The following is a 17,211-nucleotide window of genomic DNA, read 5'->3' as shown; positions in this document are numbered from 1 at the left end:
AGTTTGGTAATAACGCAAGCAGCAAGGCAAAGACGTTAAAGTTCACACCTGTTAAATCACGCATTTGTGTATTGTTCCTTATGGAACTGTAGCCTTAGAAACCTGGACCCTTGATGTCTGCATGATCGTCTTCTGTTCCACACATTTTATCATGTTTCGTGATGTCCCCTCCCAGACCGAAATTAAGTGGAATACATGCTTGTGTATTTACGTCGTTTTCATTTATTGAGCAAGAAAACATGAAGTCTGAACAATGAAAATCAGATGCATCTGTTCCCACGGATGCATCCTTGTTTATGTTACTTGGGCAAACTGTACTTGAAAATTTTCCGTCTGATTCTTCCTTTTTTTAATCGCTTGAGTTGTCTATGAAAGCGCTGTAAACTGGGTCCCGGCGACACATTCCTCTTCTTGTATTCATCCAGAAATATTGTCGGGACATAGGCTGGATTTAGTGGGTGTCCAGATCTTCTGTTTCCGTTGAAATGTGCACAACATATTCTTGAGTAAGTCGTAGGTTTCCAAAGTGATCCATCAGTGCTAAAAATTAAATTAAATCGGATCAATTGTACTTATTGCAAACTTGTGCAGTACGTATGTGTAGGCCTACTTACATTGTTCGGTTAACTGCTTGTATCCATCGCCTCCTTCGGTCCACTTCTATCGCTCGTTTTAGTAAACAATAACATTGTACTTCACTTCCCGTATTTGCGTAAGTATTGGAACATCCGACAACACAACAATTGCGTTTACTTGATCTCCTTTTCTCTGCCATTATCATCGGAGTAACTACACGCTCAGTCATACCAGAACAGCTACTGCGAGTCTGGAGTCTGCCTCATGTGGTGTTCTCCGCCCGGCCGCTAGAGCGACGCGCACGGTGCCTATAGAAATTACATCTTCACTTCATTCAGTGATCTCTATCAAGGCCTTCCATGGAGTTTCTTTCCGTTAAATTCCTGAGGTAGCCACTGTATAGAATTTTTTTTTTTTTTTTTTGGCTTTACGTCACACCGACACAGATAGGTCTTATGGCGACGGTGGGACAGGAAAGGCCTAGGAATGGGAAGGAAGCGGCCGTGGTCTTAATTAAGGTACAGCCCCAGCATTTGCCTGGTGTGAAAATGGGAAACCACGGAAAACCATCTTCAGGGCTGTCGACAGTCGGATTCGAACCCACTATCTCCTGGATGCAAGCTCACAGCTGTGCACTCCTAACCGCACGGCCAACTCGCCCGGTTAGCAACTCTTTAAAATGCTCCAAACCACAGCAAATATGTCCTAAAGTCTGTTCAAGTCATATATGAGGGGGTTGATGATAATGCTTGTTGTTTAAAGGGGCCTAACATCTAGGTCATCGGCCCCTAATGGCATGAAATGAGACGAAATGTAATGATAATTTAAAAGTCCTAAATCATCCACTGACCAGAATTCAAAACATGAGGAAGAATGAATGGATGGATATGAATTTAAAACAATCAGTGAATCCGACCCGTAATGCCCCACATTTCCAGAAACTAGCATTAAACAATAGCATTACTGACCAAGGGACTGTTTCTAAAGCACAATCCTGAATCTATGATGATTGTAGTCTAAGGGGGTCCAAAATCCAGGTCATCGGCCCCTCATAATGGTACTTATTGATAGGAAAGTAGAACCATGGTATTTGTTATGTTGCGGTACTAATCAAAAGTAGCGTAGCCTCGCAATATTCCACACATTATGGCACTACTCACAGGTAATGCAATGCGCACATGTAACACAGACCTATGGTGTTTCTCACACTGCAGCGCCATTTACAGGCAACACAAACCTATGGTGTTCCTCACACAGTGGGTACTAATCATAGGTAAGGCAGAACCATGGTGTCGCTCATAGAGTTGTACTAATCACAGGTACTGTAAAACTCACCCTGATTCACACACTGTCACTACTAATCACAAACCTATTGTGTACCCAACATAGTGGTACTACGTACAAGTAAAAGTGACCCATGGTGTTCCCCACGTGGTGGTACTAATTACAAGTAGTCTCATGATTCTAATTAGATCATCCCTTGGTTGCCCCTTTTAGTCGCCTCTTATGACGAGCAGGGGGTACCGTGGGTGTATTCTTCGCCTTCGTTCCTCACCCACAGAGGGAAAGAGGGGTTGAAAAAACAGGAGTTTCGCCTAAATGTCTACCCATTGCTTCTTTTTTTATAAAACTTCATCATGTGCACTAGTGGCATATGTCATATTTCTAACAAAGTGCTGAATGTATGCAGAGGCATTAAATGCTATCCCAGTTCAAACCAAAGCAACACAAGCGTACATCAGGAGTCACAATGACGTACTGACAAATGCCAGCCATTACTCAGAGAAAGGATATGTTGGCTCTCTTGAAGTTCATACTATCCAATCACCATGACCATACACTGATAAAGATAATGAATAAGATGGACTTGATTCATAACTGAAGTATTGTTAGTTCCTAACTTAACTTTGATCGAGAGAGTTACCACCTTTCAATACTTAACACATTATGTACATATGTTCATTTAGGACATGTTTTGTCTCATTGTGAGACATAGTTAATTACATATTGCTACTATGAAGACATAAATGAAAAATTTCCCAACTACATTGCGGGTAAGTCAGTTTTTTTCTCTATTGACAAAACATGTGATGAACTGGGTCACTCCATTGCAAATGTGACTTTGTATGTTAGAGGACGACAAACCTGGGAAATTATTTCTCCTTGCAATGGACAGATATGTTAAGAGTGTAATATTTATATTTAACTTGTGTGTTCGACAGACTGAAAGGCTTTTAAATTACATTTAACTGAGTCGACAATATGGCTTCCTTCTTAACAAAATGTCTGAAAGAAACAGCAGTTCATTCATATAGTTTTCTCGCACTTAACGTTGTACCATGAGATTTCTGTATTGTTTAAACATTACATTCATAAAGCGCGTAATTAAAAAGAAAACTAAAATCAATTTGGATCACATTTTACATTCCCCCCCCCCCCCCCCCCAGTTTTAGGTCCTTTCTTGGGGATATTTTTAGGTATATTTTAGGAAATGTACAGTTTTCAATTTCCAACTCTAGTTGACGGTTCCAGGTTTAACGATACATATCCAAATTATTGTTATAATCATGACTTTCATATTATTACCATTATTGATTTTGGTCATTTGATTGTCTTCATTACTAATATTACTAAATCCTATGGTAAAAACTTATAAGGCAGACCTTCCCACAAGAGTAGGTAGCATCTACCTTGTAGGAAAATTGCGTTAGTGTATTTTACGAGTTTCAGGGATAATGGGGACACCAAAAAAAAACATTTCCCAAGCCAAGGTAATAAACTATTTAAGAATAAAATCCATTGACCAAGCCGGGATCAAATCTGGGACCCCAAGGACTACATGCCAACGCGCTGACCACTCAACTATGGAACTGGACAAATAGTATGACGATGTTTGGTTACTATTTCCAAAGTAAAAAGTCAAATCTAAAAAAAATATTCTTAAATCATAGACTTTCATGACTACTATACTCTGGGCCATCTTTTGAACAGACTAAAGCGGAAGTGACATCAATGCCTCGTCACACTCACCTTGGTTGCCAAATGAAGCGGCGCAGCGTGCAACTGAAAGTTGTACTCCAACAACTATACCACAGCACACCTCACCGGTTGTAACTTGAGCACATTTGAAAGAATTAATGAATTAACGTATTAGTGGAGTCCCATACTACCAATGCTGTTTTAAATGTAATACGATAGTAACTGCACCTATGTGGTCAAAATATCTACTGAATAGTATGCCAACGCCATGTTGGATACACCATTGCCATAACTCGTACTGACAACAGGCATGAAACTCGTGCCCCCCGTGGCCGTCTCCTACCATGTGACAACACTGCAGGCACAGCTCTTCTCATCCGCATCTTTCCCTGGCCTATTTCCCAATTAGTAGCCAAAATAAATTTTTTAATGGGCCGTTTTTTTCTGGTTGCACTCTTCTTTAATAACTTGTATAGGCAAAAGTAATACCTTTACCATTATTTCTTCCTTAGAGGTGTTATCATTATTTTCTGCTGGTGTGTTTCAATCTTGCAACCAAGATAGTCTCTTCAGAACAATCACAATATAGAATGAAAACCATTAACTGCTCAAGCTCAAGCCGGTTGGACATGTACGTGTATGGACCTACAAAACATAAGCCAGGAGCAGTTTGATGTATACTTGTATGGACTAGGCTAGCGATGTTTTAGATGTACATCTGCTGCCATCTGTTGGTTGTCAATGTGAACTTTTAGCATGGCTCGCAGCACAGGGTATCATTCTATGCAGTGGAGTATCTTCTACTATAATGTGTTGGTGAAAATAGAATTTGTTTCTTCAACGTCGATCGTTGTAAACAACATGGCAGCATCCTCGCACGGTCTGTATTTATCTAATGCAACTCTTAAACGCTTATTAGGTGAAAGTAATGATGAAAATAATCCAAGTGGTGATGAAAGTATTAGTGATGATTATGCACAGCAGGAAATTACATGTGATGTACATAATGATAGTAATATAAGTGAATGCTCACCCGAGTGGTCATGGACACCAGTGAATCAAATTTTATTCCAACAAGAAGGTAGTCAGGCATTTTTTACTTTGCATGCCACCTTTTTGTATGTAGATAAAACATCTGCATGATATGAACTGCATATCCACTTATTTTGAACAAAATCAGACAAGTCGTTTAGAAGTTATAGCAATGTTTGTGGCAGATGTACAACTGTGATATTTTTACTGCTGTAGGGTAAAACTTGGGCAACTTTTAATAGCGACTTGAAGGGTTAATGGAAATTGTCATTCCATGGTAAGAGCACTCAATAAAGAAGTTCCCTATTAGAAATGTAATTCATTCCACGGCCTCCAGAGCCAAGGAGAAAGATGTTGAAGACTTAATAATGGAGGGTAACCATGTTCTACTCAAGATAAGCAGTCCCCTTTGTTAAAATTATTTGGGTATTTAGCAATTTCTAATCACCTCATGAATGATTCTATGTGTAAAAAGTTTCTTTTTACAAATGAAGATCTGCAAATGCATAAAAAATTATACGACGGTCATTCTGTATGGCAATTTCCACCCCAGCGGACTACTCTGGCTGTCAAAGACGTAAGTGCCTGCAACGTTCCTTAGCCCTTGTTGCTACCTTCCTACATGGCTGGTCAAACAAACAGATCCACACAAGCAAGAATCATATATATTCCAGCACAGTTTAAACCAATAGAATCTTGAACAGTTCACAGGCAATTTAAACAAAGCAACTTTATATTTCTGCCTTGGTGTTTATTAATGCAAGGGGGACATATTGCACAAACATTTTTTTACAATTGGCTTTGAATCACACCGACACAGGTAAGTCTTATGGCGACCATGGGATAGAAAAGGGCTATGAGTGGGAAGGAACTGGCCGTGGCCTTAAGGTACAGTCCCAGCATTTGCCCGGTGTGAAAATGGGAAACCATGGAAAGCCATCTTCAAGACTGCTGACAATTAAGTTTGAACCCACCATCTTCCGAATACTGGCCGCACTTAAGCGACTGCAGCTATCGAGCTCGGTGCACATTAATTAATGTACCCCTTATTATTATTATTATTATTATTATTATTATTATTATTATTCACTAAGGTGAGAACTGTCTATCGACTTCAGAAGATATTTGAGGCAAAACTTCAGGTAGACCACCCTGTATAGAAAGACAGTAACATGGAAAAGTAGTATACAACAGGATATACACAATGACAGGTGAACATTTTTTTAAACAGGGGTATATTTTTGGGTTGGAGGTCTATCCAGAATTAGTGTCATCAATTTCCAGACACCACTGTAACCATGGCAACCAAGTTGGTCTATTAATTCTATGTCAGCAGCATCATCTATAAATTGCTTTTCTGTGTACCACAGAAAATGTACAAGTGCCTTTTCTATTTGTTTCACGTTGCACCGACAGAGACAGGTGTTATGCTGATGATGAGATAGGACAGGGCTGGGACTGGGAACGAAGCGAATGTGGCCTTAAGGTACAGCACCAGCATTTGCCTGGTGTGAAAAAGGCTGTCAACAATGGGATTCAAACCCATTATCTCATGAACCCTAAATGGAGTAGCCAAATCCCTCGGTGACAGGTCAATATATTTAATGGAAAGGAACAAATAAAGAGTCAAACTTATCGTGGATAGAAAGATAGGAACACGGGGAAGGAAGAGGGAGCCACGGTATATCTGTTCTTGCCTGTTAACATTGTACTAACTTGGGTTTTTGCCGACGATGGAAAACAAAGAAAGAGGAAGGTGTGCAAATGGATTCCTTAAGAGTGTGGGAGGATTGATATGGAACAGGAATGTACCACAGAGATGTAAAAGGAATTATTTTCCTACAACCTGTCATAGTAAGTGTTGGAAAGGAACAAATATGTTTCAAACCAAGCCCTACATACCAAGATAGGAAAAAAAGGAATACAATGACAGATCTTTCTACTGCTTCCTCTTCCCACACGCATCTGTCATTGGACTCATCCTATTATCCCTTTTCCTGTTCCTATCTTTATATATATGAAAAATTATATATATGAAAAATTGACTTAATTTTAGAATACCCAATGTGTTCCGTTCTAGACTGACATGTATCATAGATATCTTAACCCCCACACTGTTTTCAGATGAATGCCTTCCAGTATTATATTCCCTTTTCTGATCAGCCTGTCTGACATCATTGCAACAGATTTAGACGTATGAAGGGTGCACCAAAACTAAACTGACAAAATAATCAGGGATGCTCTTCATGTTAAGAACGATGGTGCAATCAGATTGGCAGAGAAAACTTTTCTTTTCGAGAAAATGACACTTTGTTACTTCCGGGCGTACGATTCAAATTCACAAACTTGCCGTATTTGCTACACCACAGAGCCAGCTGCTGCCTGTTGCTGTGCATCAGAGGAGGGAAGGGAGACAGCGAATGCACAAGTTTCTTGTTCATTTCGCATAGTTGCTTCCCAGCCCCAGTAGGCAGCGTACCGTTTGTTCTGCACAAACTGACTACTATGCGAACCCCATAGAAAGAGAAGATGAACATGTACCAGCTTTCCAGGTCGTTTGCAACACACTACACATCCTGAACAGAGTCCAAAGGTCATTACTACACCATTATGAACTGTGCATCGAAGTACGAGGGAGGCATATTGAACATCTACTTCATCAAACCACTGTTTCCTTCAGTATTCCATTCCATTTACAATGTTGTGAGTGAAGGAATACACAACCGTGGGGGCAGCAGCATTGCATCTTTGAACATGTTAAATAATAAATAATGTTACTGCGACCAACAGACAAGAGGAGAAACAATCTGGTTCATTCCTTGACTAACAATTGTGTCTTAATTACAGCATGTTCTTGTACTGTGTGTGGAGTTACAGCTGTTTAATAAACTAACTGTGGATATTGCCTGTAAGAGACAAGGACAATCTTGTGCGAGTCGAACAAGGATGATGATGATGCTTTTTGTTTAAAAGGTCTAACATCTACTTCATCGGCCCCTAATGATACGAAATGAGACGACAAATTAAAAGTCCAAAATCCTCCACTGACCAGAACACAAAACGTGAGGACGAAGAATGAATGGATGGATATGAATTTAAAACAATCAGTGGAACTGACCCACAGTGCCTCACATTCACAGAAGCTGGCGTAAAACAATAGTATTACTGACCGAGGGACTGCTTGTATAGCACAATACTGAATCGATGAGGCTTGTATTCGAAAGGGGTCCAAACTCCAAGTCATCGGCCCCTCACAATGGTACTTATCGCTAGGAAAGTAGAACCATGGTATTTGTCATGTTGCATAACCAATCAAAAGTAGTGTAGACTAGCGGTATTCCACACATCATGGTACTACACAAAGGTAATGAAATTCGCACATGTAATACATACCGATGATGTTTTGCACATTGTGGTGCCATTTACAGGCAACAAAAAACCTATGGTGTTAATCACATAAGTACTAACCACAGGGAGTCGCGCTATCCCGTGGTATTCCTCATATAGTGGGTACTAATCATAGGCAAGCCAGAACCATGGTGTCGCTCATATAGTGCTACTAATCACAGGTACTGTAAAAGCCGGCAACGCACTCTGCTGCTTCTAATCACAAGCCTATTTTCTTTTTTTTCTTTTTTTTCTTTTCTTTACGTCGCACCGACACAGATATGTCTTACGGCGACGATGGGATAGGAAAGGCCTAGGAATTGGAAGGAAGCGGCCGTGGCCTTAATTAAGGTACAGCCCCGGCATTTGCCTGGTGTGAAAATGGGAAACCACGGAAAACCATCTTCAGGGCTGCCCACAGTGGGGCTCGAACCCACTATCTCCCGATTACTGGATGCTGGCCGCACTTAAGCGTCTGCAGCTATCGAGCTCGGTACCTATTTTCTACCTAACAGAGTGGTACTACGAGCAAGTAAAAGCGACCCATAATGTTCCCTGCATGGTGGTACTAATTACAAGTAGTCTCATGGTTCTAATTCGATCATCCCTTGGTCGCCCCTTCTAGTCGCCTCTTACGACAGGCAGGGGATACCATGGGTGTATTCTTCGTCTGCATCCCCCACCCACAGGGGGTTGTGTGTTTGGTCCACGAGAGGTATTTTATTTCCCTCAAGTCCGCTGGCAAGCAGGTTAGAACGCCCCTATCCGCCAGCTGGGACACGCCACGCGGAAGTATCACCTCTCTCCCTGCTACGCCAGCGTAGTAGGTTCGTGGAGTCGAACAAGGAAACTTGTGCAAATGCAAGAAGCGTTACCTCTACCTACATAATACACTCTGCTTCCCCTCCCGCCCCTTCTTTTCCCTGAAGCACAGCAGTGGCTTGTGCTCTGGCATAGCAAATACGGTGAGTTCGTCAATCTGGATTGCGCGCCCAGACTTGGAAAGGAAAATGTTTTCTGCCAAACAGATTGCACCATCGTTCCTACCATAACACGAAGAGCAGCCCCGATTTTTTTTTTACTATATAATTCTGATACACCCTGTATGTTTTTAGTCCATGAGGCTTCAGATGATCATTCCTGATGTTCAGCCCTTTTTGGATCTCCAACTTGGTATTTCTTTTTATTAGATAACTATATCATCCGCAAAAGCAAATGCTTGTGTCTAGCTTGTTGTTCTACTTCTCTTCTTTCATAACTTCATCCGTAATTCTAGTCCTGGTAGTGCAGGTTATGAAGACAGCTATGAATCTGGCCTCTCAGGAACGTAGCCGTGGTTCAAATCCTGGCCTATGCATGTGGAATTTTCTGAAATGAAAAGTCATGTCCCTGTGGTTCAGACAGAGGTCCCATGGCTATGTTCACAATATCAACAGCCATGTAAAATTAGAAGCTTGCTCCATTTCTATTTCTAGAGAACAATATTTTACTCTTTAGAACTGCACACTAAAATATCAAAGGAACTGAACACTAATTTTGAAAATAGAGACAACATATACAATTTGCCCTGACCTGACTACATCTGGTTATGGGTAAATTATGATAAAACAAATAATAAATTGGGCGAATTCCGAGGAAACTTGGTCAACATACAGAAATCGGTTCCTTTACAGGGAGAATACCGTACAATGGTACGATTAACCCTCAACTGCTGCGGTGAGAACTCAATAACATTGTTACTGATGTTGAGTCTGAGAGACTCCCTGAAATAAATTTGGACTGTTAGTATCAGTTTTCATGAGCAAAGTATTATCAATGAGTTTAGCATGGATTGTATGAAACGGTTCAGTGCAAGATTTGACATGACGTGCTTTCTGACTTGTATTAAGCATGACATGCTTCTTAAAGACAGAAAAAATTCACATTTGTTCCCATCAAATGAAAACTAAACTGTGCATAAATGAATAAATACCAGATACATCATACGGTATGATTAATAAAAATTTAAAGAATATATTTCTTATATCATAGGCCTATATGATTAAAAAAACTAATACGTACATCATCGTACTGATGTGAGTTTGATTTTTTGCAAGTTGTTTTACGTCGCACCGACAAAGATAGATCTCATGGCGACAATGGGATGGCTAGAAGTGGGAAGGAAGTGGCCGTGGTCTTATTTAAGGTACCTTTGCCTGGTGTGAAAACGGGAAACCACGGAAAACCATCTACAGGGCTGCCGACAGTGGGGCTCAAACCCACTATCTTCCGATTACTGCATACTAGCCGCACTTAAGCGACTACAACTATCGAGCTCGGTGATGTGGAGTCTTGCGAGACTCCTGCACTGCTTCAGACATTATTATTTCGTCTCCATATTACCGCTCAATAACGACCTGCTGTGCGAATGCTTGAAACAATGATAGAGAAAGGTACCAAGAAGAACAAGGAAGTAAAATGAAAGGTCTGAACATATCATCTACAGGAGTCTGAGACTCCACGCCAGTAGCTGAGGGATAAGATACCAAACTCACACTTTTCTTGTGGAAACATTAAACATACATGTCCGGTTCCATGGCTAAATGGTTAGCGTGACTACAGAGGTCCCGGGTTCGATTCCCGGCAGGGTCGGGAATTTTAACACTAATTGGTTAATTTCGCAGGCACGGGGGCTGGGTGTATGTGTCGTCTTCATTTCATCCTTATCACGACACGCAGGTCGCCTAACGGCGTCAAATTATAAGACCTGCATCTGGCGAGCCGAACTTGACCGCGGATACTCCCGACACTAAAAAGCATACACCATTTCATTCCATTTTACAGAAATTTAAAAAATATAATTTGAAATAAAATGCGGCTAATCGACGATGACAGCCTATACAATACAGTGTAGGCCCTACATGATGAATTCTTCCAACACTTCAAAAAGATCTTCGAAATTATTCCTCAGAAGCTAGCCCAAAGAAATAACAAAAGTACACACGCAAGAACGTAGTGTAACTATCTGCTGAATTATAAAAACTTACTCATAGCACCCGGAGGAAGCGGCGGATTGCCAACAGCAGTATAGTTATAAGCCATTATATTTAAATATCAGTAATATCACAATTCTAAGCAGAACACACACGCGATCAATAACATCCCCACCTACGACCAAAGATCTTTTGTATCGTACTTAATTGTACCAACATGCGGCTCTGAAAGCTGCTGCCCGTCATTTGGCAGTAACCAGCAACCAAAGAAGATCCTAATAATAAAGATAAGTAAAATACCAAAGAGAAGATATTCTTAATTTTCAACTAATTTAGCATTTTCTATCATTTTGATAATATTAGGACAATTTCCTCTATACAACATATTCTATAGATTTGTTCGTATAACACCTTCTTAGACATTATAAATCCTTCCAAGCTGAACTGAATAATTTTGCCAATCAATTTAAAAAAATGTAAAATCTCATATAATATAGTCAATAATATGAACAAATCTGTTATAGGATATATGAAATTTTAAAAATCACACTTTTTATGTCACTGTTACACGTATTGATTCATGCACCGGCATTGCCCTTAATATTAGCGCTGGTCCACAGCGTTTGAAAAATCGAATTATTATTATTATTATTATTATTATTATTATTATTATTATTATTATTATTATTATTATTATTATTATTATTATTATTATTATTATTATTATTATTATTATTTGCGCTTGTGAATGGTCGGTTGTTGAGATTGCTCTTCCATTATCGTAGTGATAAAGTAGTTAAAACCTATTAAAATAGTTTAATTGTGTGTGTGTGTGTGTGTGTGTGTGTGTGTGTGTGTGTGTGTGTGTGTGTGTGTGTGTGTGTGTGTGTGTGTGTGTGTGTGTGTGTGTGTGTGTGTGTGTGTGTGTGTGTTTATGCAATCCATTTCCCCACCAACCTGGGCCCAGTGTTTGGAGAGCCAGGCTCTGCCTGTCACAAGTCAGGACAAAGGGAGAACGATAGAGTAGTAACACATCTTTAAAAAAAAACTTGGTCCGGCTGACCCGGCTGATAGTCCCACGTAAGAGTCCCTTGTCATGGTTACGGTGAAGACCTCAATGGCAGTGAAGATGGAGAAGTGGGACTTCGGAACGGTTTAACTGGCGGAAGGAGCAACCCTCCTATTCTGGGTAGATAGAACAGGAAATTCTGCCTTGCATTAGAAATGGGAACTTCAAAGAGTAAGGGAAGAAACCCCGACAGAAAATCAGCCTGGTGCCTCAGGTTTAAGATGGCAGCCCCGTCAAGGTTTTCGGAAGCAGTGGGTTAATCACTCGCTCTTCTTATATAATCTGATCACAGAAATGAGAGAAATTACAGAAATACAGATTACAAAACCGGATGGATAACCTGATGACGACCTTTGGCATGACGAGGATAAAGAAAATTGGTTTCTGGAATGCTAGGATCATGAGGGAGAAAACCAGACTGAAGCAAGTGACACAGGAAATGGAGAACAACGGGCTAGACATTCTGGCAGTGACGTGCGGTGAATATATCCATTACCCCAGCTGCAAAATGTTAAAAAAAAATAAACAATCGTAGCCCCACTACACGCTCTAGAGTCAACATTACCATTTTCTAAGGCTGCATTTTTTGTAGAAAGGTCTACCTGAGAAAGATCTTTCAAGAATATTTTCAAGCACACGCTCTCACATACTTCCAAATTGATATGCACGCCAGTGACGACACCATCATAACATAATCTATAGCAGATTTTAAACAATGTAGGTATTTACAATTTCATCCGGTGACGCTTTGTGATAGTACAGTCATGGTTTTCACAAAAATATACTGGGAATATTTGTTTTTTACTTCAAAAATCTAATCTAATTGACGCTTCGTGGTAGTACATTCATGGTTTTCACAAAAATGCACTGGGACTAACTATAGCTTTTTTACTTCAAAAATCTAATCTAATCAGGAAAATTTAACTGGCATTTTACCGTCGATGTTTTATACTTTCATTCGCATACTGAGTTTACGTGCATCAATGACAAACGAGGAAAAATAACACGACGTATAACACACGTTATATTCATGAAGAATGCCACAGACCTCGCGAAACCTTCACCTATAATCCAAGAGGAACACTACAAAAATTCAATATATACCACCATCATAGAGGACCATTCGCGCTTAACTCTGTGTTCATGCTGGGCAACCTAAATATTTTTCTGCGGCTATCGGAACACATACTCTACACCTGCCATCAATGAATTGCTCGAAAAAATTGTATACATGCCGAAACCCAAGACTAAAATATAATCTTCTATATTACAACTGATTTCATATACTGGCTCTATTTTTATTAGCAAGACGATGTGCAGGTGGCTATACTGTTAAGATGTTGATACATTTCTTGCAGTCTCTTGTGTGTAGCGCTGAAGACTTCGAGTGTCAAGTATTAAAACTAACACCCCTTACCTAAGCTAGCTGCCCTGTCGCCGTAAATTGCTGTCGGGGAGGGGCACAGCTCCGCCTCGAGGAAGCTTCAAGTGCATGTGTCACCTAAGCGACCTTAAATTTCGCTGGGGGTAGCTCTCTATCGCGGGCAAGGAAACCCTGCTCCCTGGAGAAGTTGAACTGCGGTAGTGCGAGCGGATTGTTGAGACAGCTGTACTTGGCTTGGCTTAGATGTTCGCAATTTTGTAACATTATAAAGAGCGTTCTAAGGAATAATTAGAAAATGTTAATACTGTCCCCTTCTCCGGGGTCGCTCAGTCGGCGGAGCGAGAGTCCCAAAGGGTGGGACATTCGCAGGGCCAACTATACTGTTTCGGGACTGACCTTCAGAAATATTTTATATTTGCAGGGCCATAGGTGACTGGATAGGTGACATAACATGAAGAAAAAAATCGGAACAAAATAACAATAACATTTATTAAAATATAAAACAGTCTGGATAGTGCATAAGAAAAAGAAAAAACTATTTACATAAATAAAACTCAAATCGATTGATTCTGGTTTGCAACACAGCATGCTCATGGGTTCTATTTTGATTCAACCTGTCTTCGATTAAACACCATCCGAAGTCATACTCTAGGTCAAATCCTCCATTTATGGAACTGTAACATTGGACCAATCATAATGTTAGCGACAATGTCGTTATGACCAATAATGCTACATTAGATCATGAAATGACAATATTCCCTTGTGGGATAAATTTGTACAAATAATTTCTACCTCCTCATAACCGTTTGGGTAAATTCCCAACAATTAGTTCTCATTAAATTACCATGTCCTTTCTCTGAAAATATTAATTATTTATTTTCCAGAAATTTCCTTTAACTTATTTTTGAGAATAAACAATATTTTACTTCTAAAATAGTTTTCCAATACTCAGAAAATCCACTTACAAAATACTCGGAAATCTCTGAACATTATCGTAAGAAAACCTCTCAAACTTACATGGGAAATTTCCTTACAATACCATTTGAAATTCTTTGACAAATTTCTTTGGCAAATTCCCCTCCTTTATAGATTACGTTCGACTGTATTCCTTTTATAAACCACATTAAACTATTTTTCACTGACTAATACACTGTGGATAGATAATCACGTAGCGAAACGCGCAATCAACGTAAACTAAAATTCCATTGGACAATGAACCACATAAGGAAAATCACTAAAAGGAATAACACTTATAAAAACACATGGATAAGCTGTCACACAATAACACAATCACCCCCAATTATTTATCAGCAGATTTTATCACATTGTCGAGGATATCATTATCATTATTTTTATTATTATGTCTCCCTTCAGAATTAGGTTGAAGACCCTCGAATTATTGCAGATAATAGCAATGACTCACCATGACCTGTGATAAATGACAAAAATAGGATGAATAAAAACATCGAAGAAGTAATCATCACCACCATCAGTTAGGGAAACTTCGAAGAATGCACTCATAACTTCAGGGAAAGAGAAAAATAATTATCGAGTCATACTTTACATAAGTTGTTGAGCGAAAGTCTATTATTATTCCCTGAATAATTAATTATATCACCATAAATCACAATTATCCTCACGACTAACATGTACCCTAGCGGTCCCATGTCGTCTAATATCATCATAAAAATTTATCATCACAATCGTCGCTCACATTTAATTCTCAACAACCATTTTAAATTGTTCCGACTTATTATTATTATTATTATTATTATTATTATTATTATTATTATTATTATTATTATTATTATTATTATTATTATTATTATATCCCTGATTATTAGTCCTAAAAGCACCTTCTCGATGAGCTGCCTACTGTCCACAGCTATCACCTTCCCTCACAAATCATTTCTTTATCAAAGCTCCTATTTAATTATTATTTTAACATAATCCACTTTATTACATCCTTATCGTCATGATTTTTAAGAAGTCACACATTCTTCTTCTTCTTCTTCTTCTTCTTCTTCTTATTATTATTATTATTATTATTATTATTATTATTATTATTATTATTATTATTATTATTATGCTTATTATTAGGCTTCATTCCCCCGTAATTCATTTCGAAGACCATCATTACTCGTAACCTCGTGAAATTCACTAAGAACTGGGGTTTATCAATCATTGAATCAAAACAGCAATATTCCAAGAACATGCACAAAATGAAACTAATGAATCAATGAATCCATGACTACTCTACCATCACCACCACTTAAATACTACATCTGTAACTAATCTACATTTCATTAAATAAGAATACAATCCAACTAGCAATCTACTGAAAGAGCAGAAAATGTAACAAGAGTACTTATTATTCCGATGTAAATCTCCGGCATCTTGAATGTAGCTTTAGATGTCGGTTCCTCCTCTGGATTATGGTGGATTGTAGATGAACAAATTTATCGTGCTTGCTCACACACGTCGGCTTAACACATCAGGATTCTTGTGAAGTCAAATAGAGTAGAATCACTCCATCGGTGTTTTAGAGTTCCCCAGGATTTCCTTCTTGATCGGTCCATGATGACGGCTGGTCTTTGTTGAAAATGCTGAAACTAAAATTTATTATACAAATTTGATCCACACTCGTTGTAGATCAACAGTTTGTCTTACAGTACTTAACTGGCGCAATGATGTACACTTTGGTTCAACCCTACAGAAAGCTTCAAATCTTGAGCTCATTTATAAGTTAACAGCACATCGTTAAGTTGTCGGAATCTCGAATAATCCACTGTATTACTGAGAAACGATGTTCCTCGGCCAGGTTTCTTCTCGAAGATTCTATTTCAGTGATAATCTTCCCTCGTAATTAATACTAGAACATTCCACAAATTTCTGCGGCAATACTTGACGTAATGTGTGCACTGACTGTCCGTGGTTTGGAAAGCTCCACCCAGGAGAAAATGTACGGCAATAATATATCGCACTAGACTGAATCGTCTACTTTGAAAATTAAATTAGCACTCTTAAATATCATAGTCGTCTTGCAGTACTAGATTGCAGTCAGTTAGAACCACACTGTTCGCTTTCTCCACTGGAACTGTACTGTTCGACGTCTCCTCCAAAACTCTACTGTTCGCTGTCTCTCTTCGGAAACCACACTGTTCGACGTCTTTCTAGAATGATTCTCCGACCATCCAACCTCTTCACTAATTTTCATTGGTCGTCAGCTATTCTGCGATGTGATTCGTTCTTCAAATTTGGAGCAGATCTTTCTGGAATGTCACTCCCTTTGGCTTCCGGCTCGCTAGGTGACGTAAATCCTGTGACGTGCGGTGACCTTAATCGCCTGACCCAGTTCTCTCTCGTCCGCAGCGGAACGGCACAGTAATCAGCTGGTGCTTGCTCACGCGCAGACCCGTATTGCATTACGAAATTTAAACCAACTTCTCTAAATCCGATAAAATACCATTTGGACGGGTACAATACAAAGTTCTTTACCCCAGCAGCGCTGGGGTAGATGGGGTTCAGTGCACTCCACTGCATTCTGGGATTGTGTGAGGTGAGGTGGCCAAGATTTGGCGAGGTACAGACAACAGATGGAATTACATTTCTATATTGTGGTGGTGAGGGCGAAGAGCACAGGGATGGAGTGGAGTTGCTGCTCAGGAGAAATGCAATGAGAAGTCTTATGGAGTGGAAGCCGATTTCTAGTAGGCTCCTGACTGCTAGGTTCAAGACCAAGATCAGGAATGTTGAGCACTATCCAATGCTATGCACCTAGAGAACAATCGGAGTTGGAAAGAAAGGAAGCA

The 17,211-nt window shown here is 39.5% G+C and overlaps 1 protein-coding gene across 2 annotated transcripts in view; it reads right to left on the bottom strand.

Annotated features, from left to right (window-relative positions):
• LOC136857400 (ecto-NOX disulfide-thiol exchanger 2) overlaps window positions 1-11,176 on the bottom strand; it is a 152,677-nt gene extending 141,501 nt beyond the window's left edge. For both annotated transcript variants that reach the window (XM_067136038.2, XM_067136039.2), the window contains exon 1: window positions 11,001-11,176. In XM_067136038.2, the coding sequence (XP_066992139.1) occupies window positions 11,001-11,055 (55 nt within the window). In that variant the 5' untranslated portion in view covers window positions 11,056-11,176. The remainder of the gene's footprint in view (window positions 1-11,000) is intronic.
• Between the last annotated feature and the right edge of the window lie 6,035 nt (window positions 11,177-17,211).

This window comes from Anabrus simplex, chromosome 1 (genome assembly GCF_040414725.1).
Source record: "Anabrus simplex isolate iqAnaSimp1 chromosome 1, ASM4041472v1, whole genome shotgun sequence".
In the NCBI taxonomy this organism is placed as follows: Eukaryota; Metazoa; Arthropoda; class Insecta; order Orthoptera; family Tettigoniidae; genus Anabrus; species Anabrus simplex.
The sequence above is the reverse complement of the archived record's forward strand: the minus strand, read 5'-3'. Positions and strand labels throughout refer to the sequence as shown.